At 47.9% G+C, this 27,779-nt stretch overlaps 1 protein-coding gene across 1 annotated transcript in view; it reads right to left on the bottom strand.

The window, feature by feature from the left end:
* Positions 1-27,779, bottom strand: part of npas2 (neuronal PAS domain protein 2) — a 183,856-nt gene that overhangs the window by 39,971 nt on the left and 116,106 nt on the right. The window contains exons 16-21 of the mRNA XM_072501536.1: positions 22,384-22,468; positions 17,849-17,978; positions 12,019-12,125; positions 10,541-10,627; positions 5,882-6,040; positions 4,216-4,440 (exon numbers count right to left, since the gene is read on the bottom strand). Of these exons, the coding sequence (XP_072357637.1) occupies positions 4,216-4,440; positions 5,882-6,040; positions 10,541-10,627; positions 12,019-12,125; positions 17,849-17,978; positions 22,384-22,468 (793 nt within the window). The remainder of the gene's footprint in view (positions 1-4,215; positions 4,441-5,881; positions 6,041-10,540; positions 10,628-12,018; positions 12,126-17,848; positions 17,979-22,383; positions 22,469-27,779) is intronic.

Raw genomic sequence — 27,779 nt, 5'->3', positions numbered from 1 at the left:
TCACTGCCTATGCGGAATCTGCACGTTCTCCCCGTGTCTGCGTGGGTTTCCTCCTGGTGCTCCAGTTTCCTCCCACAAGACGCGAAAGACGTGCTTGTTGGGTGAATTCTCCCTGCTGGAGTGTGGCGACTAGGGGATTTTCACAGTAACTTCATTGCAGTGTTAATGTAAGCCTACTTCTGACAATAATAAAGATTATTATCAATTGCCAATTACGGAATGTTCCAAACTTCTAACACCCTTTGTGTGGAGAAGTTTCACTCCTAAAGGGCTGACTTTAATTTTTAGGCTATGTCACCTAGTCCCAGATTCCCCAACCAACGGAAAACACTTTCTGTTTGTTCCCTTAATGAACATTCTAAGTTTAAGGACACCTAGAAAAGATTGAAGTGAGAGATCTGGAGATTTTGTGTGGGGGTTTATTAAGACCGACCAGACATTGGAAAGGAAGCAGACATCACGTGGTTTTCAAAAGGGAAACGCACAAATATTTGAGAAATAAAATGTTGAGGAGAGCAAAGAAATATCAGGGGTATAAGATCCAAAGCTGGGTCTGACACAGTTGCCTGAATGAGCTATAGAAGTCTGTTACTCCATGACCTAATAAAATATGTTCACCCATTGAAAAAAGAACTTCAATTGCAATATTTGTGATTTATGACGACTGCTGACATTGCATGCATGCATTGAGTAAGGCCTCAGTTTCAATCCCAGTCTCACTCATCCAACTGCTGAAATGTGAGCTGATAAATTAAGTTTAGTGCATGGTTCCAATGCTTAATGGAGATGATCAGAGAGGAAGAAGGAAAGATTGATGCATTAGTGCAGAAGAGGGACCCAATGTGACTTGCTCTACATATGCATCCCGTATGATTTTCCCAGTAGATTTGTGCTAGAATGATGGACATCAAGGAAAATAAATGAAGCAATAGTCTAGAAACTTCAAGCTGATCAAGGTTGGGGATTTTAATTGCGACTGGATAAATCAAGACCTAAGGTGTTAAGATCTCCTGGGGTGGCGAAGGCTCTATGACCTTCATGGAGCAGATGGGTGGGGAACTGAAGCTTGGGAGATTTTTACACTCAGGGAGAGGGGTTTCACGTCCTTCTCTCAGGTCCACGAGCTCTATTCTAGGATTGATTTTCTCGTGGTCAGTCGGTCCTTGCTGCCTGGGCTTATGGAGTCGGGATACTTATCAATGGTGATCTCCGATCACACCCTGTACTATGTAGACATGGTGGTTGGCTCAGGCCCCTCTCAGTGCCCCCTTTGGAGGTTTGATACTTTGCTGTTGGCAGATAAAGAAGATCTCCTCTGTCATCAAGGAATATTTGAGCTTTAACAGGAGTAGGGAGATTTCCCCTTCTACTCTATGGGAGGCACAGAAGGTGGTTGTTAGAGGGGAGACTATCTCCTTTAAGGGGCATAAGAAAAAGAGCAAAATGGCAGAGAGGCAGAGATTGGCAGATGCCACCTTAGAAGTGGACCGTCAATACTCGATCAAGCAGACACCAGAATTGCTGGCTAGTAGCAAATGTTGAGGACAACAAAGAAATATCAGGGGAGTAAGATCCAAAGCTGGCACAACTGGTCTGACACAATTGCCTGAATGAGCTATAGAAGTCTGTTGGAGTTTTGGCTTTTAACTTTGGACAGGGTGCTATGACGTTTGCGGGGGGCTCTTTATGAACATGGGGACAAGGCTAGTCACTTGCGGGCACATTAGCTGAGGCAGCAGATGGCCTCTCGGGAAACAGTGCAAGTCAGAGATGGAGGGGTGGACTGACCTCCACCCCAACCAAGGTTAATGGGATGTTCAAAACGTTCTATCAGAACCGGTACGAGTTGGAACCCCTGGAGGATGAGTCCCGGATGTCTTAGTTTTTAAACAATCTGACAATCCTGGGAGTGGAGCAGGAAAGGGAGGAATTAGAAGCTCCTCTGACTCTAGAGGAGATTAAGGAGGGGTTGGGACTGATACAGTCGGGGAAGGTGCCAGGACCAGGCGGGTTCCCGATTGAACTTTACAAAACGTTAGCCAGGTTGCTAACCCAAGCGCTGCTCGAGATGATTGAGGACTCTCTGACTTGAGGGACTTTGGGAACCTCTTTGGCGCAGGCGACAATCTCCTTGATATTGAAGAAGGATAAAAACCCAATGGAATGTGGGTGATACCACCCCATCTCTTTGTTGAATGCAGATGTAAAGTTGCTTGCAAAGGTATTGGCGAGGCGGATGGAATCCTGCCTCCCGGGGATAATTTCAAAAGAAGACCGGATTTATTAAGGGTACCAACTGTCGGCCAATGACCGGAGACTGCTCAACATGTTTTGTCTCCCTCTCCATCCCCTGAAATGGAGGTGTTTTTTTTCTCTAGTTGCAGAGAAGGCATTCAATAGGGTGGAATGTAACTATTTATTTGAGGTCTTGGGCAGGTTTGGCTTTGCACTGAGGTTTATATCCTGGATCCGACTTTTGACTGCTTTAACAGATTGAATCTGTGTAAAAGGGGGCAGCCAGGTGGATCAGTGGGTAAGCACTGCTGTCTCATGGCTCTGGGTCTGTGTGGAGTTTGCACATTATCCCCGTGTTTGCATGGGTTTCACCCCCACAACAGTTGGCGGCACGGTAGCACAGTGGTTAGCATTGTCGCTTCACAGCTCCAGGGTCCCAGGTTCGATTCCCGGCTTGGGTCACTGTCTGTGCGGAGTCTGCACGTTCTCCCCGTGTCTGCGTGGGTTTCCTCCGGGTGCTCCGGTTTCCTCCCACAGCCCAAAGACGTGTAGGTTAGGTGGATTGGCCGTGCTAAATTGCCCTTCGTGTCCAAAGGGGTTGGGTGGGGTTGCTGGGTTACGGGTATGGGGCGGAGTTCTGGGCTTAAAATGGGGGTGCTCTTTCCAAGGGCCGGTGCAGGCTCGATGGGCTGAATGGCCTCCTTCTGCACTGTAAGTTCTATGTAAAACCCAACGATGTGCAGGCTAGGTGGATTGGCCACGCTAAATTGGCCCTTAATCGGAAAAAATGAACTGGGTACTCTAAATTTATTTGAAAAAGAGAATCTGTGTAAAAGTGAATGTTTTCCGGGAAGGAGCGTCGACCTGAGGCAGTTGCTTTTTCGCATGGCCAGGTCCAACTTTCGTTATGTGAGAGTCCGGGTGGCCTATGACTTGGCCTCATTATAGAAGCCATATTTTAGGGTCCTGGTTCAAGCGGTGAAGGAGGACCTGAAGAGATGGGATAACCTCCTGCTGATTTTGCCTGGAACGATCCAATTGATTAAAATTAATATCCTCCAAGATTTCTGTTTTCGTTTCCGTGCCGTCCAGTTTTCTGAATGGCGCAGGTTCAAAGGGCTGAATGGCCTCCTCCTGCTCCTAAGTCACATGTTCCTATGCCGACAAATCACAAACTGGCCATTTTATTTGCAATACACACCTTCACTTAAACCTTTGTCAGTTCATTTTGTTTCAAGACACGACAATAAACATAGTCCAATCCCAAACGCAAAATCCTTTCCTTGAAAAAAATAATCAAAATTTGACAGCAATGTCAGGGTATCAATATTTAATGTGCCTGTACAACATTACCTTTGTCAACTTGTATAACAAAGCTATCTATCATATAATTTACAGTACATAGGAGGCCATTCGACCCATGAAGTCTGCACCGGCCCTTGGAAAGAGCACCCTACTTAAACCCACACCTTCACTCTATCTCCGTAATCCCATCTAACCTTTTGGACACTAAGGGGCAATTTAGCGAGGCCAATCCACCTAACCTGCACATCTTTGGACTGTGGGAGGAAACCAGAGCACCCGGAGGAAACCCATGCAGGCATGGGGAGAACATGCAGACTCCAAACAGACAGTCATCCCTGACGCAGTGAGGCAGCAGTGCTAACCACTGTGCCACCATAATAAACAAAGAGCCCAGAATGAAAAGATATAAAAATAATAGCAGAATGAATAATTGTAAAGAAAGCCCAATGAATTCTGACTGCATGCGCTGCACCAATTAGCTCTATCTCTCAACATTGCTTCAGCTGAAGACTACGGCTGGTCTTGAATCCATGTGCAATGCCATAGGAGATCAATTAGTTATTGTACTGTTCAAAAAACTATTGCCTAGATGAATAGATAGCTAGTCATGTGTGAAGGACCCCTCAGAAGTTGCACCCAATGTTTGACCATTGTAAGTTGAAGGGAAGGTGTTACCTGCATTGATTTCACAATTGGTTCCCTGAGGAGTTGTTGAGAAGAAGCCAATTGCTGGCCACACAGTTCAGAGCCAACAAGAGCTTGCATTTGTTTGCTGGATAGGCATGGGTTTTGTATGATAATTCCTGGTTGCTGCTGCTGTTGCTGTGGCTGCTGCTGCTGCCCTTGATCTTGATGTTCCATTGCATTAAATCCAAGTGAACTGGGTTGTTGAAGCAACATCTATGATCACAGCAACAAGATTTATTGAAAATTATCTCGAATTGTTGCACTGGAGTTTGCCATGATTTGCACACCATTGGGGGAACCTTACCAGAATTTAGCAAAGTGTCAAGATCTCACTCAAAACTGCCGTGGAACTTTTCAGTTCCACAGAACAGTTTTCTCTCCAGATCTTGAGCCACTTTGCCATAAAACAGTGAGTGGGTGTGGCTTACACCGTCACTCTGGCAGGACCAGGACTCAAAGGCAGTTAAGTGCTTTCGGCAGAGAAAAAGAGGAAGTGAGGGCACTTAACTGATTTTGATGTGGTGCAAGAGCTGTCAATCATAGCTAGATGTTTATAAACATTGGGGTTAGTTTCACAGCTGGCTACTTGAACTCCACTCAAACGTAAAGGGAAATGAGATGAAACAGTCCAGATAGCTGGCTATGTTTGCAAGCAGTAAATTACAGCCTAGTAAAATCAATTTCTCATTGATAAGAATGAAATCCTTGCAAATCAACATCTGAGGGGGATTAAACCCATCTGAGTTGGGTTTCCCTTTCTAGGAACTTATAAGTGCTGCTGTCTCTGTCTGAGCCAGCAGGTTTACTGCACAGCTGAGTTCTAAAGCAGTGACTTTTTTTCACTGTCTCTGTCTGGGCCACTCTCTAGCTTACAGGTAAGGGTCTCTGTAATGGGGGGCTTCCAGGCAGGGAGATCTCTTATGGGGGTGTGTGGATCTCTGATAAGGGTCACTGTTATGGGGATATTTCTGCTATGGGGGTTTCTAGTGGGGATCTTTGTAATGGGGGGATTTCTGGTGAGGGTTTGTCTTATTGGAGGGTTTCTGGATGGGGTCTCTGCAATGGGGGCACCTTTTTTTTTCACTCGTTCATGGGACGTGGGCATCGCAGGCTGCGCCAGCATTTATTGCCCACCCCTAATTGCCCTTGAGAAGCTGGTGGTGAGTCACCTTCTTAAACTGTTGCAGTCCCTTTGGTGTAGGTACACCCACCAGGCTGTTGGGGAGGTTCTTCCAGGATTTTGACCGAGTGAAGGAATGGCCGATATATTTCCCAGTCAGGATGGCGTGCGGCTTGGGGGTGGGAACCTGTCGGTGGCGGGGTTCCCATGGGTCAGCTGCCTCTACGCTTCCAAATGGTCGAGGTCGTGGGTTTGGAAGGTGCTTTCGAAAGAGCCTTGGCGCATGCATCTTGTAGATGGTACACACTGCTTGACACCTGGTGCATCTCGGAATTATGAGATATGTCATCTCAGTGGTTTAGAGGAGAAAGTTGTATTGGTATAAGGGCTTGGTTCCCTTTCAAAAGGATGTTCAACAGCACTGTGGAATTGACGTAGCGACAAATTGGAAGATCTAAATCATCTCCATGGAGACGCAAGGGCAAGTTGGCAAGTAAACAATACACAACATCTGAACATCCAACAAAATAATACCTGGAGATTGGAATCATACACAAGCTGTAACTGCTCCTTAATGTGATGTAGCTCCTCCTGCTGCGTTTTTATGTTTGCCTGTAGGATACGAGTCCTCTCCTCCAACTGTTCCTTTAGCTGGTGCATTACTCCCAGCTGTGCGGGACACCGGTACATGGGCTGCAGGAGAAACACGGGCATCATCAAAACAGATATCCAACAGAAATATATGTCGTCAGTCACAAAACAACCAACAATCTTCCAGTCGTCTTACTGTGCGGCCGAAATCGCTTTATTTCAAGTGCTAAGGAAAGCTGGGTAATAGAACAAGACGATAGCAGTCCGTTAGACTGAGAACCTGGAGATACAGATGCAACCAATTAGCAAACACCCATCAGCATCAATTATGCAGTTGGCACAGTTTATTACTGAAAGAAAAGCAACATACTGCGGACGCTGGAGATCAGAAATAACAACAAAAAGTGCTGGAAAAACCCATATTGCAAGAGTCAAATTGGACCTGAAATATTAAGGGCTGAATTCTCCCCCCCCCACGCCCGGTGGGAGAATCGCCGGGGCACCCGTGTCTCGCCACGCCGTCCCGCCGTCCGCACGTGATTCTCCCCCCACCCCCCCACCCCCCCGAACCAGCACGGCGAGAATCATGGCTGGCCACTGGGAGAAACGCCACTCGCCGTTTGCAACAGGCGAGCGGCGATTCTACAGCCCAGATGGGCTGAGCGGCCTGCCCAATACGACGGGTTCCCGCTGGCGCCGTCCACACCTGGTCGCTGCCGGCGGGAATAGCGCGGGAACGCTGGGGGGGTGGGGGGCGGCCTGTGGGAGGGGGAGGAGGGTTCCTGCACTGGGGGGGGCCTCAAATGGGGTTTGGCCCGCGATCGGTGCCCACCGATTGGCGGGCCGGCCTCTCTGAAGGAGGACGTCCTTTCCTCCGCCGTCCCGCAAGATCCATCCGACATCTTCTTGCGGGACGGCCTTGGGGTGGACGGCAACCGTGCATGCGCGGGTGATGTCATTTACGCGGCGCCGCTTTTACGCGGTGCCAAGGCCCGGAGCGCGTAAATGACGCGACGCCGCTCCTAGTCCCCAGGCGGCGGGAGAATAGGGGGCTGGGAGCGGGCTCTGACGCCGGTGTGAAACACTCCAGTTTTCACTCCGGAGTCGGCACTTAAGACTCCCGATGGGAAAATTGCGCCCTAACTGTTTCTTTTTTAAAATAAATTCAGAGTACCTAATTAATTTTTTCCAATTAAGGGGCAATTTAGCATGGCCAATCCACCTAGCCTGCACATCTTTGGGTTGTGGGGATGAAACGCAAACACGGGAGAATGTGCAAACTACACACGGACAGTGACCCAGAGCCGGGATTGAACCTGGGACCTCGGTGCTGTGAGGCAGCTGTGCTAACCACTGTGCCACCATGCCACCCTTACTCCTTTTCTCTCTCCACATTCCAGCTGTGTTTCTCCAGCATTTTCTGATGGCGGCAGTAGGTGCTAGGGAGCAGGTCCCCCACCATGCCACACACTGTATCGCCATTCTTTCACCATCGCTGGATCAAAATCCTCTTGCTCCCTCCCTAACAGCACTGTGGATGCACTTACACGAGATAGACTGCAGTGGTTCAAGAAGGTAGCTCACCACCACCTCCCCAGGGGCAATTGAGGACTGGGCAACAAATGCTGGCCTTGCCAGATGTGGCAGTGCGGCCCCTTTAAGGTCCATGTGACCGACTCGGCCTTATTGTGTGTCAACGTGCGAACCCTGACCAATGGGGAAAAACACGGGGCCCTGCGAGCAGAGTGGACCCGGGAATTGCCAATTGAAGGCCTGTTACAGAGACCCCCCCCGTGCCTAAATAAAGCAAATCATTTTTACTACAGTTTTATAGGGCATTGGTGAGGTCACACCTGGAGTATTGTGTGCAGTTTTGGTGTCCTTATCTGAGGAAGGATGTTCTTGCTATGGAGGGAGTGCAGCGAAGGTTTACCAGGCCGATTTCTGGGATGGTGGGACTGTCATATGAGAAGAGACTAAATCGGTTAGGATTATGTTCATTGGAGTTTAGAAGAGTGAGAGGGGATCTTATAGAAACTTTTGTGAGGGCCACGAAGAATCCAGCATGAGTTTTAAGGATACAAAGTAATAACATTTATTTACAATAACATATATATATAACAGCAGCAGCAACTTCCCTTGCTGCACACTCCTTCTTGCTGGTTCCTGAACTGGCCAGCTTTATTTATACTGGGCGTTTACTCATGGTTTCTCCGCCCCCCTCATTGGGGAAGCTCATACTCCCACAGGATTGTGGGATTGTCATTAGTCCCCAGCCAATGGTAGGTAGGCAGGTTATAATAGAAACTTAGAAAATTCTAACAGGATTAAACAGGGTAGATTCAGAAAGAATGTTCCCGATGGTGGGGGAGTCCAGAACTCGGGGGTCATAGTTTAAGGATAAGGGGTAAACCTTTTGGGACTGAGGTGAGGAGAAATTCCTTCTCCCAGAGAGTGGTGAATCTGTGGAATTCACTACCACGGAAAGTAGTTGAGACCCAAACATTGTGTAATTTCAAGAAGGGATTAGATACAGCTCTTAAGGATTACGGGATAGGGGGGAGGGGAGGCGGGATCAGTGTATTGAACTTGATGATCAGCCATGATCATAATGAATCGGAAGGCCTCCTCCTGCTTGTATTTTCTTTGTTTCTATGTTTTCCTTTTTCTCAATAAACCCCTTTGGGTTATACAAGAAGCCTCCACGGTATTGTCACCTGACCAGTGATACCCATAAACAGTGAAAGAATAAAAAAAAAGAGAAAGACATCCAATAACAGTCTCGACAGGTTTCAATCAGCAAAAGAGGGCAGACTGGTTTATTCCATTTCCCCCACTAACTGGCTCGGCCTTTTATCTGAACTTCACATCTCCCGGGTAATCACTGTTGGCGCAAAGTCTCTGTACCCATGATGCTCGGAACATTACAAGTGTTTGGGGCCTGCTTAGCAGACTCATTGATCTTTTCCCCTCTGGCATTCTCATATGTTCAAATGTTTGTCCAGGTTTTTAGTGATCTGAGGAGCACCAGGAAACTGAGGGATGGAGTGGGGCCATGGAAAGTGGGATCAGGTGAGGGCGGAGCAACTGATGCTCCTTAGGCCACTGAAGCGCTCAGTCCATTTCCTTCCTTAGTTTTTGACAAGGAGAAGACAAGTCATTTCTTTGAAAGAGAGCCTGAGAGTATTGCCGAATCAAGTACTGACATAATTCACATTACGCCAACATAGGAAATAATCTCAGCAGCTGAATAAGATGCTGAAAATCCTCAAGAAATGGACTGAGGAACATAAAAAAGGTAGCAAGCAGGACGAGGCCCATTGTAGAAATTCTGGCACAGATCTTCCAGAAATGTTACAATTTACAGTGCAGAAGGAGGCCATTCGGCCCATCGAGTCTGCACCAGCCCTCGGAAAGGGCGCCCTACTTAAGCCTACACCTCCACCCTATCCCCGTAACCCAGTATCTCCACATAACCTTTTTTGGACACTAGGCAATTTAGCCTGGCCAATCCATGCACAGACCGTGACCCCAAGTCAGGAATCGAACCTGGGACCCTGGAGCTGTGAAGCAACAGTGCTAGCCACTGTGCTACCGCACCACCCAGATCATTGTTTGCTGAAAGAAAGAAAGACCTGCATTCATATAGCACCTTTCTCAATGTTAGGACCCCTTATAGTATGTTATTGCCAATGAAGTGCTATTGAAGTGTAGTTACTGTTGTAATGTAGGAAACATGGCCACTAATTTGCACACAGAAAGCTCTCACAAAGAGCAATGTGATAAGTGACCAGATAATCTATTTTTAGTGATGTTGTTAGAGGGATAAATAGTGGCCACTGAGAATAACCCCCCTGCTCTTTATCAAAATAGTGCCAGGAATTTATTACATCCACCTGGGAGAGTGGATGGGGCTTTGATCTAACAACACATCTGACAGACAGCACCGCTAACAGTACAGCACTCCCTCTGTACTGACCCTTGAACCGTCAGCCCGGACTTTGTGTTCAAGTTTCTGGAGTGGGACTTGAAACCATGGGGCTGGATTATCGGGACCCCAGCCGCGTGCTTCTCGACGCCGCGCCATTCACTTGCGGTGGGATTCTCTCTTCCCACTGCTTGTCAATGGGATTGCCATTGAAGCCACCCCATGCCGTCGGGGAACCAGCGGGCGGTGGGGTGGGGGCGAGGGGTGGGGGTGGGGGGGTGGGGGGTGGGGGGGGTGAGGGGTGCGCTGCCGGTGGGAACAGAAAGTCCAACTGGCAGGAGAATTCCGGCCATGACCTCTGGAATCGAACCCACAACCTGCAGGGACGTTAGTGACATTTAAAGGACGTCTTGACAATACATGAATAGGATGGGAAAAGAGGGATACGGACCCCGGAAGTGGAGAAAATTTTAGTTTAGACGGGCAGCATGGTCGGCGCAGGCTTGGAGGGCCGAAGGGCCTGTTCCTGTGCTGTACTTTTCTTTGTTCTTTGCTCTGCCAACTCGGAAAGTTGGAAATTACAGTGAGTGCTGGCGAGGTGGAAAGCAATAGGTTAAGGCTGATATGATACAGGCACATTTTATCACAGCAAATCAAACACAGCCAGCGTGTACCAGGGGAGCTTGTTGAGTGGAGATTGCAGCTGGAGGCATTGGCTGCGGTTGCTGTGCATCAGATGATGGCGGTACTGTCATCAATATCTGCGAAAGATAACAGTGTAATCGATAAGCAAATGTACTTTATTAATTAAAAATAGCCTGAATTCAGAAAAGTTGTGATTTTACATAACTGTTTTTCAGTTTGTCAATAAACCATTTAATCCATTCTAATAATGACATGAGATTTACAGCACAGAAACATTGGCCAGCTGATCATCGCTGGTCTTGCTGATGTACACAGGCCCAGTCCCCGTCATCTCACCCCATCAGTGTAACCTTCTATTCTGTTCTCCGTCATGCACCAATCGAACTTCCCCTTCGATAAATCTATGCCATTCACCTCAACTATTCCTTGTGGCAGCAAGTAACTAATATGGAATAACAAACTCTAGGTTTGCTGCACGATACGCTGGTTTGCTGCAAGGCAGCATGGTAGCACAGTGGCTATCACTGTTGCTTCACAGCGCCAGGGTCCCAGGTTCGATTCCCGGTTTGGGTCACTGTCTGTGGAGTCTGCACCTTCTCCCCGTGTCTGCTTGGGTTTCCTCCGGGTGCTCTGGTTTCCTCCCACAAGTCCCGAAAGATACGCTTGTTGGATGAATTGGACATTCTGAATTCTCCCTCAGTGTACCTGAACTGCCGCCGGAATGTGGCGACTAGGGGCTTTTCACAGTAACTTCATTGCAGTGTTAATTTAAGCCTACTTGTGACAATAATAAAGATTATTATTGTTCTTCACACCATTCTCTGGGTAGCGTTACAACATCGACCGACTACACTGCAAAATGTACTTCATGGGTTGCAAATTGCTTTGGAGTGTTTGGAGGTGGTGAAGGGTGCTATATAAATCCAGCTCTCTTTTTCTTCTATTTAAAAACGTTTCTCTTGAACGGAATGGTAAATTTCCAGAGAGGAAGAAGAAAATTCTTGAAGGACAACACTACCAACCTGTCTGATCAGGAGCAACTTTGCTTTGGTGGTTTAAATGGTCATAGGCGTTGTGGATACCCTTACTTGTTTTGTTACCTCTGCATCACTGGGTATCTGAGTCAGGCTTTCACCTGTAAGACCATAAGACATTGGAGCAGAATTAGGCCACTCGACCCATTGAGTCTGCTCTGCCAATCAATTGGCTGATATTTTCTCATCCCCATTCTCCTGCCTTCTCCCCATAACCCCTGGTCCCCTTATTAATCAAGAACCTATCTAACTCTGTCTTAAAGACACTCAGTGATTTGGCCTCCACAGCCGTCTGCGGCAAAGAGTTCCACAGATTCAGCACCTTCTGGCTGAAGAAATTCCTCCTCATCCCTGTTTTAAAGGATTGTCCCTTTAGTCTGAGATGGTGTCTTCTGGTTCTAGTTTTTCCTACAAGCGGAAACATCCTCTCCTCTGCTTTTCTTGCTGACCACGGGGAAGATGCAAATACTCACCTGAGGGTTAACTTGCTGCGGTCTCTGTATTGACTTGTCCTGCAAGCTTGTAGCCACTGATTGTCTGGAAGGAGTGCTTGCCTCCGTGTACACTTTGGATTGCGTTGCTGGAAGAACCAAGCAGTCACTGAATCAAATAACTCTGACTTTCTCCAGGGCTTAAAATATTCACTGGCATACCAAAGCTAAAATTAAGATATATTTAGAATAATGAACATTAGTCCCAACAGCTGCCTCCTCTGCCCTCAAAAGAAACACATACACAATTTCAGCAAGTTTAACAGTGTGTAGTTTAACAATGAAAATTGAACGCCTTAATATTTGCTCAAAAAAATACATTAAATTATGGGCTGGATTCTCCGATTTTGAGGCTATGTCTGGAGGAAGTGTCTGGTTTGACGCCGAAAAAAACGGTGAAGCCCCAGCACAGATCCTCCGACCGGTGAGGGGCTAGCAGCCAAGCCATGTAAAACGCACGGCCTTCCCGATATAAATGCCTGGAGAATTGGCGGGTCACATGCGCACAGCAACGACCTTCAGCGGTCGTGCCGTACAACAGGGCGCCAGCCACGCACGGACCCGACCTGCCAGATAGTGCCCCCCCTGGACACCCCTCGCCACTCCCGGGCCACCCTCCCCCCCCCCACCAATACTCCCAGCCCTCGCGGAAGACCCCGCCCACCCCCCCCGCTCCCCCCAGCCAGCAGCACGATTGTGGCGGTGCTGAACACAGTCCGCAGCCGCCACGCCGGGTTCCCGAAAACTGAGAGCACACGTGTCCCGTGTCGTCGGGAACTCGGCCCATCGGGGGTGAAGCATCGGGGGAGGGCCTTCAGGTAACGTCCTGAGGTCGGCCCAAGGGCGTGTGGCATACTCCTCGATGATGCCGTTTTGGAGGGGGCGGAGCATCCGTAAACAGGCACCTCCCCCGATTTCATTGTAAAAGGGGTTCTTCCCCGATCGCCGCTTACGGCGTCGGTGTTTTGGTGGAATTTGAACTGTGTATAGAATCATAGAATTTACAGTGCAGAAGGAGGCCATTCGGCCCATCGAGTCTGTACCAGCTCTTGGAAAGAGCACCCTACCCAAGGGCAACACCTCCACCCTATCCCCATAACCCAGTAACCCCACCCAACATGAAGGGCAGTTTTGGACACTAAGGGCAGTTTATCATGGCCAATCCACCTAACCTGCACATCTTTGGACTGTGGGAGGAAACCGGAGCACCCGGAGGAAACCCACGCACACACGGGGAGGATGTGCAGACTCCGCATAGACAGTGACCCAAGCCGGGAATCGAACCTGGGACCCTGGAGCTGTGAAGCAATTGTGCTAACCACAACGCTACCGTGCCGCCCCGAAAGACCACTCTATCTATTTTGGATTATTTTGACCACTGAGAATTATCGGGCGGAATTTTCCAGTCCTCTCCGCCGTTGAGATATTGCGGTCCGGCTGAATGCCCCCCCCCCCCCGATCCCACTATCCTGCAGTGGGTTCCCCGACGCTGGGATGGGGGATCCATGCAGAACGTTGCAGATATTGGTGGGGCAGGAATATCCCGCTGGCGGCCAACGGCGAACTACCTCCTCTGCCGGAAAACACGGTGCGGGGAGGGGAGGGGGTGCTGGAACATCCCACCCGGATACTTACTTTCTACTGAAGAAAGAGATAGCTCCAAAGCCTTATCATTCATTGTGACAATTTTCCCAGGACAGACTGCTCTGTTCCGATTACTTATTATATATGTCTTATCACTTATTTCATAAGGTGGGGGTCGGGCCATTGGATAATTTTGAGGTTGAGGTTAGATCGATTCTTGATAAACCAGGGGGGGTCAAAGGGTACTGGGGGTAGGAAGGAAAGTGCAGTTGAGGCCACAATCAAGTCAGTCACGCTCTTATTGAATGGCGGAGCAGGCCCAAGAGGTCAAATAAGACCATAAGACATAGGAGCAGAATTAGGCCATACAGCCCATCGCGTCTGCTCCGCCATTCAGTCATGGCTGATATGTTTCGCGTCGCCATCCTCCTGCCTTCTCCCCATAACCACTGATCCCCTTATTAATCAAGAACCTTTTTATCTCTGTCTTAAAGACACTCAGTGATTTGGCCTCCACAGACTTATGTGTGAAAATTCACAACCTGCTTGTGTTATTCACCCTGGGTTAACACGGACTGCAACAGGATGCAGATCAACGGTAAAGCATACACCAAACGTAGGCGTTGGTTCAATACGATTTATTGAACTTCTGTAACAATGCACACAGCTGGCGGTGGGTTGACACTCTACTACTCTAAGTGTACTAACTCTAACTTACTAGACCAGGCTAGCTCTGATCCACATGTAGAAGGTGCTGACTGATATATACACCCTGGCTGTCACTACAGTTGTCACCAGTGGAAAGAGGCGGAGTGCTGATGCCTCGTGTGTTTTATCATGGGAAACCCCCATTAGTGTTCTGTCTAGTGATTGGTTGTGTTCTTTCCTGTATGTTTATTGGCTAACCTGGGTGTCTGTCACTGCCTGTTTTTACCTCATGATGTGCATGGGTGCATATTATGACATCCCCCTTTTTAAAAACAATTAGAGCATATACGACATATTTACAGATATAACTATTTACAGCAAATGGCGAGTGAAGGCATATGTACATGTCAGGTGTCTAGCGTGCAGATACAGAACAATATGGAACAAGGGAAATATTTATAAGTCCAATCTCTGGGGCTGGCGTCAGATCCTTGTCGACCGCCTGAGAGATGGAGGTGGGATGACGGCGCCTTGACAGGCGGGATTGCAGCCAGATTGGTGGCTTCATGGAGCGAGGTGTGCGGAAAAGGCATAACGACAGCTGGGAACGTGAGATCCGGTGGTGGGCAGGCAAGTTTGCGTAGTGCCCTTCCGTTGCGCTTGACAATGGATCCATCAGCCATGCGAACCACGAACGACCTGGGAGAAGCCTGTCGAAGAAGGCTGGAGCTGACCATCCTCCACCAGGCAACTTGATGCGAACAGCATCTTCCGGAGAGAGCACAGGCAAATCAGTAGCATGAGCATCGTATGTCAGCTTTTGCCGGTTCCTGAGTTGCTGCCCCTTTTACAGCACTGGAAGGTAATGGTAAATGAATGGCCGGAACAGTCGTCTTCTGGATCCGTGGTGGTACCAGGTTCCGAATCCAGCAGTTCTTGCTGCACACTTCAAACTCGTTTGCATTGGAGCCGGGATCGCTGGCCCACGATTGGAGGTGCAGACCTGCACAAGGCTGCATAATGGCCAGGCTTCCCACAATTCAAACATCGCCTGCCATTTGCAGGGCATTGCCACTTTAAGTGGGCGGTGCCGCAGTTCAGGCACGCCATGACGTTGATGTTGTAACCCTCTGTGCGTTGTCGCACATGCGCAGTGCGGTCAGCCGCCGCTCGCACCTGCGCAGTGCGGCCTTCGGCCGCTTAGTTCTCCCATCCGTGGTGCGCATGCTTGGGACCCTGGGAAAAGCGGGCAAAATGACCGCCTTCATCGATGCTAAGGCGCCGCATTCGGGCGATAGCCTGTACACTCTCTGCCTCGTGGGAGGCAAGTTGGTCCTGTTCTGCCGATTTAAGGCAGGAGTAACGACTTTTCGCCTGTTCATGCACTTTACACGTCTCGATTTACACGCTGGGTCATGTTTTCTATTTTTAGGAGCTGCTCCTGCAGGGCGCCGGAGTGGACCCCAAACACGATCTGATCCCTGATGAGGGAATCAGCGGTGTCACCGTAGTTGCAGGATTGCGCTAATATGCGGAGATGAGTTAGAAAAGATTGGAAAGGCTCATCCTTACCCTGAAGGCGTTGCTGGAAGACATAGCGCTCAAAGCTCTCGTTCGTTTCGACTTCACAGTGACTGTCGAATTTGGCTATCACAGCCTGGAACTTGGTCTTGTCCTCGCCGTCGGCAAAAGTGAGCGAATTGAAGATTTGGATGGCCTGGTCCCCCGCAGTCGATAGGAGCAGCGTGATTGTTCTGGCATCGGACGCATCCTCGAGGCCTGAAGCCTCAATATATTGACTGAATTTCTGCTTGAGGACCCGCCAGTTGGCGCCGAGATTTCCGGAGATCCGGAGCTGTGGAGGGGCCTGGATCTTCTCCATGCCGCTGGAAGGCACTTGCTGGTTGTCACTGAATTATTCAAGATAAATTACTTAGATGAAGTAGACTCCTGGTATCATGTCGTGTTATTCACCCTGGGGTAACACGGACTGCAACAGGATGCAGATCAACGGTAAAGCATACACCAAACGTAGGCGTTGGTTCAATACGATTTATTGAACTTCTGTAACAATGCACACAGTTGGCTGTGGGTTGACACTCTACTACTCTAAGTGTACTAACTCTAACTTACTAGACCAGGCTAGCTCTGATCCACATGTAGAAGGTGCTGACTGATATATACACCCTGTCTGTCGCTACAGTTGTCACCAGTGGAAAGAGGCAGAGTGCTGATGCCTCGTGTGTTTTATAGTTGGAAGCCCCCCTCTGGTGTTCTGTCTGGTGATTGGTTGTGTTCTTTCTTGTATGTTGATTGGCTAACCTGGGTGTCTGTCACTGCCTGTTTTTACCTCATGATGTGCATGGGTGCATATTATGACATCGCTGGCTGAAGAAATTCCTCCTCATCTCAGTTTTAAAGGATCGTCCCTTCAGTCCGAGTCTGTGCTCTCAGGTTCCAGTTTTTCCTACTAGTGGAAACATCCTCTCCACGTCCACTCTATCCAGACCTTTTGGTATTCTGTCAGTTTCAATAAGATCCCCTCCTTCCTTCTAAACTCCAACGAGTACAGACCCAGAGTCCTCAACTGCTCCTCATATGACAAGCTCTTCATTCCAGGGATCATTCTTGTGAATCTCTTCGGCACCCTTTCCAAGGCTAGTACATCATTTCTTGGACAGGGGGCCCAAAACTGCTCACAATGCTCCAAATGGGTTCTGACTAGAGCCTTATATAGCCTTAGAATGGTCTACTGCTGCACCTAATATATACGCCTGTGTATTTTTTTAATATGTAACCAAAACCTAAACAAATTTACACTGTACTGTAGGTCTGTAATACATTCCAACTCAACCATTGCTACACCTGTATTATTATAAATCCTTAACTGAATGTGCAGCAATGTGTTGTGTTTCATTTCCCAAGTCCTTGAATGTTAAAGAAAATCATTAACTAACTATCTATTTTCAAAATACACTGTGTGAGTAATTTGCGACATGACGCGCGATGAGATGAGATAATCAGCCATGAGTTATAGAATGGCGGAGAAGGGAATTGCCCTTAGTGTCCAAAATTGCCCTAAGTGTTGGGTGGGGTTACTGGGTTATGGGGATAGGGATAGGGTGGAGGTGTTGACCTTGGGTAGGGTGCTCTTTCCATGAGCCGGTGCAGACTCGATGGGCCAAATGGCCTCCTTCTGCACTGTAAATTCTATGAAATCTATGAAAGGGTTGAAGGACTGAATTATCTACTCCTGCTCCTAAGTCCTATGTTCCTATGAGTGTGGTATGCTTGGGAGGAACAGATGACTTTGGCCAATAGTTCCCCAAGCTCTCCACCACTGGGCTTTCCTCATGTCCTGCTTGTTGTGCACTAATTGAGAAAGATTGGTTGGCATAATTAGCCAACACCTCCGTTATCATTGTTTCAGGATGGTATAAGGTGAGCCAGATGGGCTTTGATATTGTTTCACCTGCCGATTACTATGATTCCATATCCCTTCTCTACATTGCACCCCACCTTTATATTATTACGGAAAACAAATGCAGAAGAAGGACGTAGAACTCCACTTTCCACTTACATGGAGTGTCCGACAGTGCGGTGTGAGAGGATTTGTGTGAACTTGGAGATGACACTGAACATGGACGACTGCTGCTGAGCCTCTCTATGGTAATGTCTTGGCCACTTTCACATTGCCTGCAGTTTTGAGCCTATAATGTGGGAAGAAAAGGAACATCGAAAGAAGAAATAATGACAAAGTGCTCATCGCTGAGAAGGTTACAACAGTAATTTGTATTTATAAACGACCTTTAAGATGTAAGAATATTGCGAGGTGGCTCAGAGCTACATAAATTAGCCGCGAGGGATTCTGAGCCAAAGGAGAAGATGCTGCAAAGACTATCGGAAAGTTTGGTGGGTTTTAAGGAGGACCTTAAAGGGTGAGAGGGTACTGGAGAGGCAGAGAGGTTTAGGGAGGGAATTCCAAACTGTGGAGGGCTGCCTTGCTGAAGTCATGGCAGCAAACATGCAATGGCAAAATCAAGGTACTTACGAAGTCGGGGTTGAAGGAACTGAGAGTCTGTGTAAGGGGTATAAATCTGGAGAAAGTTACAGAGATAGGAAGAGGTAAGGTCATGAAGAGGTTTGAGGATGAAGCAGGGAAGTTTGAATTAGAGTTCATGGAGGAGATAATCTAGGTCAGTGCGGTCAGGAATGATGAATGAGCAGGAGTTAAAGCTGGATAAAAATGGGCAGGAATAATTGTTATGTGCTGAAGATTATGGGTGGGGGAAGATGGGAGGATGTCCAGTATGGAAAGCAATTGATTGACGGGGAGAATGGGCAGAGACAGCCAATTTTAAAGTGGTAAAAGTAACAGATTTTGGGGATTAAGAGGATATGGGGTTGGAAGTGTTCCTTTGTCAGAAGTCTGCCTTAGGTTGAAACAGAATGCTGAGAATGTGAACGGTCAGTGTTTGGAGAGGACGTTTGGACGGTCAGTGTTTGAAGCGGGAGTTGGATTCAGTGCTGAGGACACAGAGGTCAGGCAAGATTAAGAGAGTTGGTTTAGCCATTGGGCAAACCTGATGGTAAAATAAAGAGGAAGCACTCTGCTTCAATATAAGGCCGAAACATACATCATTTATTGTTAGAAAGGTGAACATCCATCTGAGTTTGTTTCAAAATGCTTATCGATCAGAAAAATCCCGAACGATTTGACAAACACTTACATTTCAATACAATGTAAAAATTATCACATAGTTTTGTAACTTTTAAAAGATAAGTGAACTTCATAGCATTTAAAGTACAGAAGGAGGCCATTCAGCCCATTGAGTCTGCACTGGCCCTTGGGAAGTGGCCTACTTAAGCCCACACCTCTACTCTATCCCCGTAACCCAGTAACTCCACCTAACCTTTTTCGGCACTAAGCGCAATTTAGCATGGCCAATCCACCAAACCTCCACATCTTTGGACTGTGGGAGGAAACCGGAGCACCCGGAGGAAACCTACGCAGACACGGGGAGAACGTGCAAACTCCACACAGACCCGAGGCTGGAATTGAACCCAGGTCCCTGGGGCTGTGAGGCAGCAGTGCTAACCACTTTGCCACCGTGCCGCCCCCTATCTTATTTAAAATCAATGAAATGCTAAGGTGGCGGGAAGTCTACACCTGTCCTGGAGAAATACATCTGTCCTCGGAGAATTGTGGCACAAAGTGACACCAGAAAAACCTAAAACGTCTCGGACTGTGCCACGCAGCTCTGGGCACTCCTGATTAAAGAGCAGATCCAAAAGCACAGAGTGAGCCAATGGTCTGTTGGAAATATGTTGTTACGATTTCCGTCACCTCTCATTTTATTTTTTAATTTTTATTTAGAACATAGAACATTACAGTGCAGTACAGGACCTTCGGCCCTCGATGTTGCGGCGACCTGTGAAACCACTCTAAAGCCCATCTATACTATTCCCTTATCGTCCATATGTCTATCCAATGACCATTTGAATGCCCTTAGTGTTGGCAAGTCCACTACTGTTGCTGCAGGCAAGGCATTCCACGCCCTTACTACTCTCTGAGTAAAGAACCTACCTCTGACATCTGTCTTATATCTATCTCCCCTCAATTTAAAGCTATGTCCCCTCGTGCAAGACATCACCATCCGAGGAAGAAGGCTCTCACTATCCACCCTATCCAATCCTCTGATCATCTGGTATGCCTCAATTAAGTCACCTCTTAACCTTCTTCTCTCTAATGAAAACAGCCTCAAGTCCCTACAGCCTTTCCTCATAAATCACCCTCAATCCCATTTTCTGCAGTAGCCTACCGTGGGGAACCTTATCAAATGCTTTACTGAAATCCATATACACTACATCAACTGCTTTACCCTCATCCACCTGTTTGGCCACCTTCTCAAAGAACTCAACAAGGTTTGTGAGGCACGACCTACCCTTCACAAAACCATGTTGACTATCTCTAATCAAATTATTCCTTTCCAGATGATTATGCATCCTATCTCTTATAAACCTTTCCAAGATTTTGCCCACAACAGAAGTAAGGCTCACTGGTCTATAGTTACCGGGGTTGTCTCTACTCCCTTCCTTGAACAAGGGGACAACATTTGCTATCCTCCAGTCTTCTGGCACTATTCCTGTAGACAAAGATGACTTAAAGATCAAAGCCAAAGGCCCAGCAATCTCCTCCCTAGCTTCCCAGAGAATCCTAGGATAAATCCCATCCGGCCCAGGGGACTTATCTATTTTCACACTTTCCAGAATTGCTAACACCTCCTCCTTATGAACCTCAAGCCCTTCTAGTCTAGTAGCCTGAATCTCAGTATTCTCCTCGACAACATTGTCTTTTTCCTGTGTGAATACTGACGAAAAATATTCATTTAGCACCTCTCCTATCTCCTCGGACTCCAAGCACAACTTCCCACTACTGTCCTTGACTGGCCCTACTCATTCGTTTATTCCTGACACATCTATAGAAAGATGTGTTATCCTTGATCCTACCTGCCAAAGACTTCTCATGTCCCCTCCTGGCTCTTAGCTCTTTCTTTAGGTCCTTCCTAGCTAACTTGTAACTCTTGAGCACCCTAACTGAACCTTCATGTCTCATCTTTACATAAGCCTCCTTCTTCCTCTTGACAAGTGTTTCGACTGCTTTAGTAAACCATGGTTCCCTTGCTCGACCACTTCCTCCCTGCCTGACAGGTACATACTTATCAAGGACACGCAGTAGCCGTTCCTTGAACAAGCTCCACATTTCCATTGTGCCCATCCGCTGCAGTTTTCCTCTCCATCCGATGCATCCTAAGTCTTGCCTCATCGCATCATAATTGCCTTTCCCCCAGATATAAGTCTTGCCCTGAGACTTATATATACCTATCCCTTTCCATCACTAAAGTAAACGTAATCGAATTGTGGTAATAGCAATTAGTGGGTGTCACTGGCATGTGTTGCCCATCCCTAATTGCCCTTCAACTGAGTGGTTTGCTAGGCCATTTTAGTGGGGGAGTCAACCGCATTGCTGTGGGACTGGAGTCACATGTAGGCCAGACTAAGGATGGCAGATTTCCTTCCCTAAAGGACATTACTGAACTAGATGTTTTTTTTTTTTAACGACAATCGGCAATGGTTTCATTTAATTCCAGATTTTTACTGAATTCAAATTTTATCATCTGCCATGTCGGGATTCGAACCCCGGTCCCCAGAGAATTACCGTGGGCCTCTGGAGCACTGGTCCAGTGACAATACCACTACGCCATCTACTTTTTTTTCCAGATAGACTCACGGAAGCTTAGAACACGAGGGGAGGCCATTCTGTTTATTATTCCTGAGCCAGCTTCTGCCTCAACTGGTTTTTCCATGTCGCCTTACAAATTTGTAATTTTGAAGTATGCATCCACTTTTACTTTGAACGTTTTTATTGAATCTGCTTCCACTGCCTGCAAGCTGTGCGACCCAGATCATAACAACTTCCTGCAGAAAAAAAAGAGTCCGCTGGATTTTGTTTTCAAATTTAGAGTGCCCAATTCATTTTTTCCAATTAAGGGGCAATTTAGCCTGGCCAATCCACCTACCCTGCTCATCTTTGGGTTGTGGGGGCGAAACCCACATAAACACGGGGAGAATGTGCAAACTCCACACGGACAGTGACCCAGAGCCGGGATCGAACCTGGGACCTCAGTGCCGTGAGGCAGCAGTGCTAACCACTGCGTCTCCGTGCAGTAATTGAGTCCGCTGGATTTTGTGGCAATCAGATTAAGTCCGTGTCCTCTGGTTACTGATCATTCTGCCAGTGGTAACAATTTCTCCCCATCTATGCGTGAGAGTTTAAGACATGCCCACACACAGACCAGACCATGTGGGGCGCATGACGAATAGAAATGGATCTTCCGGGGCAGCACATGGTGCAGTGTTAGCACTGGGACTGTGGTGCTGAGGACCCGGGTTCGAATCCCGGCCCTGGGTCACTGTATCTCTCTACTTTTATATGTCCTACTATGTATTTCTTTTGTTTGTGATACCAGTTTACTACAGGGTTTAAAGAAATATGAACTTTGAGCATTAAGATGACTTGATCAAAAATCAATAACCACACATTGTTAACATTACCTTCAAGGTTGCTGGAGGCAAGATTTCAGGGGAAGATTCTTCGAGGCCCTGCTCTTGGCGTCTTTCTGATCTGACTTCCACATAGCTGCAAATTAGAGGGAGCAAACCTCAAAAAATGTAATGCTAATTATTGATACCATTCAGGAATGCTGACAAGCTGTGACATCAGCAACATTCTCGACATCAGGTTCACCTTATCGGTCAAAACTCTACACCAAATGAAAAGTTACAACTGGACAAGTGAATAAATAAACGTGATTTACCTCGAAGTTTGCAACACGTCAAGAAAGTGCTATTGCTGACAAACTAAAATAACTTGAGCCATGTTTAAACTATACAAACAGTTGCTGCCAGACATGAACCTAATATCATTCTAGGGACCAAATGTTTCGAACGCTGAAATAATCAACTATTTTGAAGTTCAACCTCTTCTTCACGCAAGTTTTGGTACACCAGGGACTCGAATGAACAGTTTGGGATCTGATTTTGAATCTCTTCATTCAATAGATCTCTTCATTTTGCTTCAAACCATTAAGGCACACAATGTCAGCATTGTCCACTTCCAACTCTGTAAGTACATTAGCCACATATGGCCAGCAAACAAAGCAAGTTCGATCTGGAACTGCTTAATTTCTTGTCCATCTCATTTTCTTGGTCTTCAATGCACAACATCGCAAAGTATGAAGTACAAATATTCCAAATGAAGCGATTTTGTGCTGCTTGCTATATTCAAGGATCTATGCACAAGGGTAAATTGTTTTGAAGATGGCAATGAGTTCCGCTGTATGTGTGGTGATATGATGGCATATACCTTTAAGGGAGCTACCATCAATCATTATACATCTCAACACAATGTGATCTATTAGTCCCATGACTTGTAGGTGGCAGTCTGCAATCAGCAAAGGTCGAGGTCAGGCATGTGACCTGGTCTCCCAGTATATTTGTACATAGTCTTATCTTCAAATAAAGAGCGTACATTATTTCACCAATCTTGTGTGTGATTGGCACGTTTATGCCAAATAGAGAAGAGCGTATGTACTATCATAGGTGTGTCTTCTTTGGTGATGAAATGAAATTCGCTTATTGTCACGAGTAGGCTTCAATGAAGTTACTGTGAAAAGCCCCTAGTCGCCACATTCCGGCACCTGTTCGGGGAGGCTGGTACAGGAATTGAACCGTGCTGCTGGCCTGCCTTGCTCTGCTTTAAAAGCCAGCGATTTAGCCCAGTGAGCTAAACCAGCCCCTGATAGCATCAAAGCTTGGATTTGTAGTGGGTGCCTCAGTTTTCCTTAAGGTGATAGCATCGAAGCTTGGATTTGTAGTGGGTGCCTCAGTTTTCCTTAAGGTGACGCCATGCTGGAGTTTCATTCCAAGATCCTGAACCCAATGCTGGGACAAATTCCTCGTTGAGAACCCTGAACTGCCAGGGGCAGAATCCTGGAAGCAGGTTTTTCAGGAGGCAGCCAATTTCTGTGGATCATATTTTTAAAAATCCATTTCACTGTACGTGGGCATCGTTAGCTCGGCCAGCAGTTTTATTTCCCATCCCCAATTGTCCTTGAGAAGGTGGTGGTGAGCCGCCTTCTTGAACCGCTGCAGCCCATGTGGTGCAGGCAAACCCATAGGGAGGCGGTTCCAGGCACATGACTCAGTGACAGTGAAGGAAGGGCAAGGTGTCCCCAAGTCAGGAAGGTGGTGACTTGGAGGGGAACTTGCAGGTGATGGTATTCCCAAGGATCTGCTGCCCTTGTCCTTCTCGGTCGCAGGTTTGGAAGGTGCTTGGTGAGCTGTTGCAGTGCATCTTGTCGATGGTGTACACTGCTGCCACTGTGGGTTGGTGGCGGAGGGAATGGAGGTTGCCAATCAAGCGGGTTGTTTTGCGTTGGACAAGGACAAGTCGACCCTGCTAAGAAATATTATATTTGCATTAGGAATTGGCCTCAATTTTCCCTCAGAAATGCATGATTTACTCACCTTACAAGTCAGCATATTGGGTAGAGCAGGCCACAGGGGCTAAGTTGCCAAGAAAAAGTGTGGGAGTTTAAGACAAGCCCACACACAGACCAGACCATGTGGGGCGCACGACGAATAGAAATGGGTGTTGCAGGAAAATGAAAGAAGTGTGAAGCTGCATTCAAGCTAAACGTTGCAACATTTGCCGACTCATCAAACAACTGTGCTGCTGTGAGGGAATTCGGTGATAAGAGGAAAACTGGTGGGAGAATGGAAGACAAAGGAATTTGCCCTGAAGAAGATGCCCAAGACCAAATGCACCATGGGTACGAAGACCCGGCACTGGCCTGACCTTGAGAAGCATAGGTCGCAATGGGTCCTCAAAAATCATCAGAATGGTTACAACGCCACCAGAAATTCAATACGTGCATATGTACTTCAGTGGACCAAATCAAATCCTGAGTCCAGCAAAGAACTCAGCACAATACCTCGTGGGTGCCGCCATTTTATGAAGAGAAAATATCTCATGTTGCAGCAGAAGACCAAGATCGCTCAGAGATGACCGAAAGACCTTGCTCCTTTGGTTGAATAAACTAGGACTGTTTTCACTGGAAAGACGGAGTCTGAGAGGAGACCTGATAGAGGTCAACAAAATTATGAGTGGGATAGACAGGGTGGATAATCAGAGGCTTTTCCCCAGGGTAGAAGTATCAATTACAAGGGGGCACAGGTTGAAGGTGAGAGGGGGACAGTTTAAGGGAGATGTGCGGGGTAAGTTTTTTACGCAGAGAGTGGAGGGTGCCTGGATGTGGTGGAAGCAAGCACGTTGGCAACATTTAAGAGGCATCTGGATCTGTACGCGAATAGGGAGGAAATAGAGGGATACAGACCGAGTGAGGGCGGTAGTTTATTTTTTAGTTAAGGCATCATAATCGGCACAGGATTGGAGGGCCGAAGGGCCTGTTCCTAAGCTGTCCTTTTTTTGACCTTTGTTCTTTGATGATTCTGAAACCCAGAGTGCCAAAGCTGAACCAAAGTGAGACCCTTGTGACGATACCATTGCAAAAATGGCTCAGAATGAATTTGACAAACTCTGCATCAGATGCCAAAGACAGTGAATATGATGCTTTTAAGATATTTTAGTTGTAGTTAATCCTTGTAGAGAAATTCATTCAATAAATAATGTCTTGCTTGTGTTCTTCCATTATTACGTCGCATTGATTTAATTTGTGTTACTGGTGTTGCATACTTTTCACATTTCAAAACGGCGACCACCAACATCGAGAGCGGTATTTCACATTTTATACGGGGCACACAAGCCATAAATCATAAGGCCATAAGGCATAGGAGCAGAATTAGGCCATTCGGCCCATCGGGTCTGCTCCGCCATTCAATCATGGCTGATATGTTTCTCATCCCCGTTTTCCTGCCTTCTCCCCATAACCCCTGATCCCCTTATTAACCAAGAACCTATCTACCTCTGTCTTAAAGACACTCAGTGACATGGACTCCACAGGCTTTTGCAGTAATGTGTTCCATGGATTCATCACCCTCTGGTGAAATTTTTGTTTTCAAGGCTTCAAAGGTCGACTGATGCACTGCGATATACAACAGGTGGCCATTCCTGGGAGTGCCAGCCAAATAAGAATGGCAGCCACACCTCCCCCTCCACCGGAACCTCCCTTCCCCCAACTATGGGCAGTGGGGGGTTTGCTAGAGGGCCAAGGAATCTTTCCAGCACTTGCAGATCAGGTGCCGGGTCGGAGAATCGCCGGGGGGCGGCGGGAATCCCGCCCCGGCGCTCCGACGCTGGCTGCTGAATTCTCCGGTGCCGGTTTTCGGGCAGGAGCGGGGATCGCGCGGCGCCGGTCGGGGGCCATTGGCAGCGGCCCCCTGGCAATTCTCCGGGCCCCAACGGGCCAGGCGGCCGCCCGTTTTCAGCCAGTCCCGCCGGCGTGAAATGGACATAGTCCCACTCGGCGGGACCTGGCTGGGAGGCCGTCTAATGGAGTCCTCGGGAGGGCACTGGGGGACCCGGCACCGGGGCGGGGGCCCCCACGGTGGCCTGGCCCGTGATCGGTGCCCACCGACAGCGGGCAGGCCTGTGCCGTGGGAGCACTCATTCCTCCCGCGCCGGCCTCTGTAGGGCTCTGCCATGGCCGGCGCGGAGAAGAAACCCCCTGCGCATGCGCAAGAACATGCTGGCGGTCCTGCGCATGTGCCAGAAGACATTGGCAGTTCTGCGCATGCGCGGGACCATGGCGGCCCTTCGCCGACGGTTGGCGCGGTGCCAACCGCTCCGCCGCTGGCCTCGCCCCCGGAAGTGCGGAGGATTTCGCAACTTCTGGGTGGCCCAACGCCGGAGTGGTTCGTGCCGTTCTTGCTGCTGGCGTCGGGCCATCCCACCAAGTGCGGGAGAATCCCGCCCCAGTAGTCCCAATAACAGAGGTGCGTGCTGCTAATATAGGTAGAAGAAAGAGAGGGAACCTCAAGATTGAGGTGCCGTAGAGTCATGACTGTACAGAAAGAGACCATTTGGTCCATCGAGTCTATGCCAGGCCTCTGAAGAGCAATCCAGTCAGTTTGCTTCACCCACTCTAATGCCCTAACCTTGTAAGTTTATTCTCCTCAAGTTTACATCCAATTTCTTTTTGAAATCATTCATCATCTCTGCTGCCTTCAAAGGCATTGGCATAGTCCAGGTAATTGGCACTTCCTGCTTATAAATCTTTTCCCCCACATCCCCCTGTCTCTCTTGCCCAAAACCTTAAATCTGTGTCCCTTAGTCCCCATGCCATCAGCTAATGGGAACAGCTTTTCTTTGTCTACGTTATCTAAACCTGTCACCTTGTAAAATTATATCACTTCAATCATCTTTGTTCCAGAGAAAACATAGAACATAGAACATAGAACAATACAGCGCAGTACAGGCCCTTCGGCCCACGATGTTGCACCGAAACAAAAGCCATCTAACCTACACTATGCCATTATCATCCATATGTTTATCCAATAAACTTTTAAATGCCCTCAATGTTGGCGAGTTCACTACTGTAGCAGGTAGGGCATTCCACGGCCTCACTACTCTTTGCATAAAGAACCTACCTCTGACCTCTGTCCTATATCTATTACCCCTCAGTTTAAAGTTATGTCCCCTCGTGCCAGCCATATCCATCCGCGGGAGAAGGCTCTCACTGTCCACCCTATCCAACCCCCTGATCATTTTGTATGCCTCTATTAAGTCTCCTCTTAACCTTCTTCTCTCCAACGAAAACAACCTCAAGTCCATCAGCCTTTCCTCATAAGATTTTCCCTCCATACCAGGCAACATCCTGGTAAATCTCCTCTGCACCCGCTCCAAAGCCTCCACGTCCTTCCTATAATGCGGTGACCAGAACTGTACGCAATACTCCAAATGCGGCCGTACCAGAGTTCTGTACAGCTGC

This window comes from Scyliorhinus torazame, chromosome 5, assembly GCF_047496885.1.
Source record: "Scyliorhinus torazame isolate Kashiwa2021f chromosome 5, sScyTor2.1, whole genome shotgun sequence".
NCBI lineage: Eukaryota > Metazoa > Chordata > Chondrichthyes > Carcharhiniformes > Scyliorhinidae > Scyliorhinus > Scyliorhinus torazame.
The sequence above is the reverse complement of the archived record's forward strand: the minus strand, read 5'-3'. Positions and strand labels throughout refer to the sequence as shown.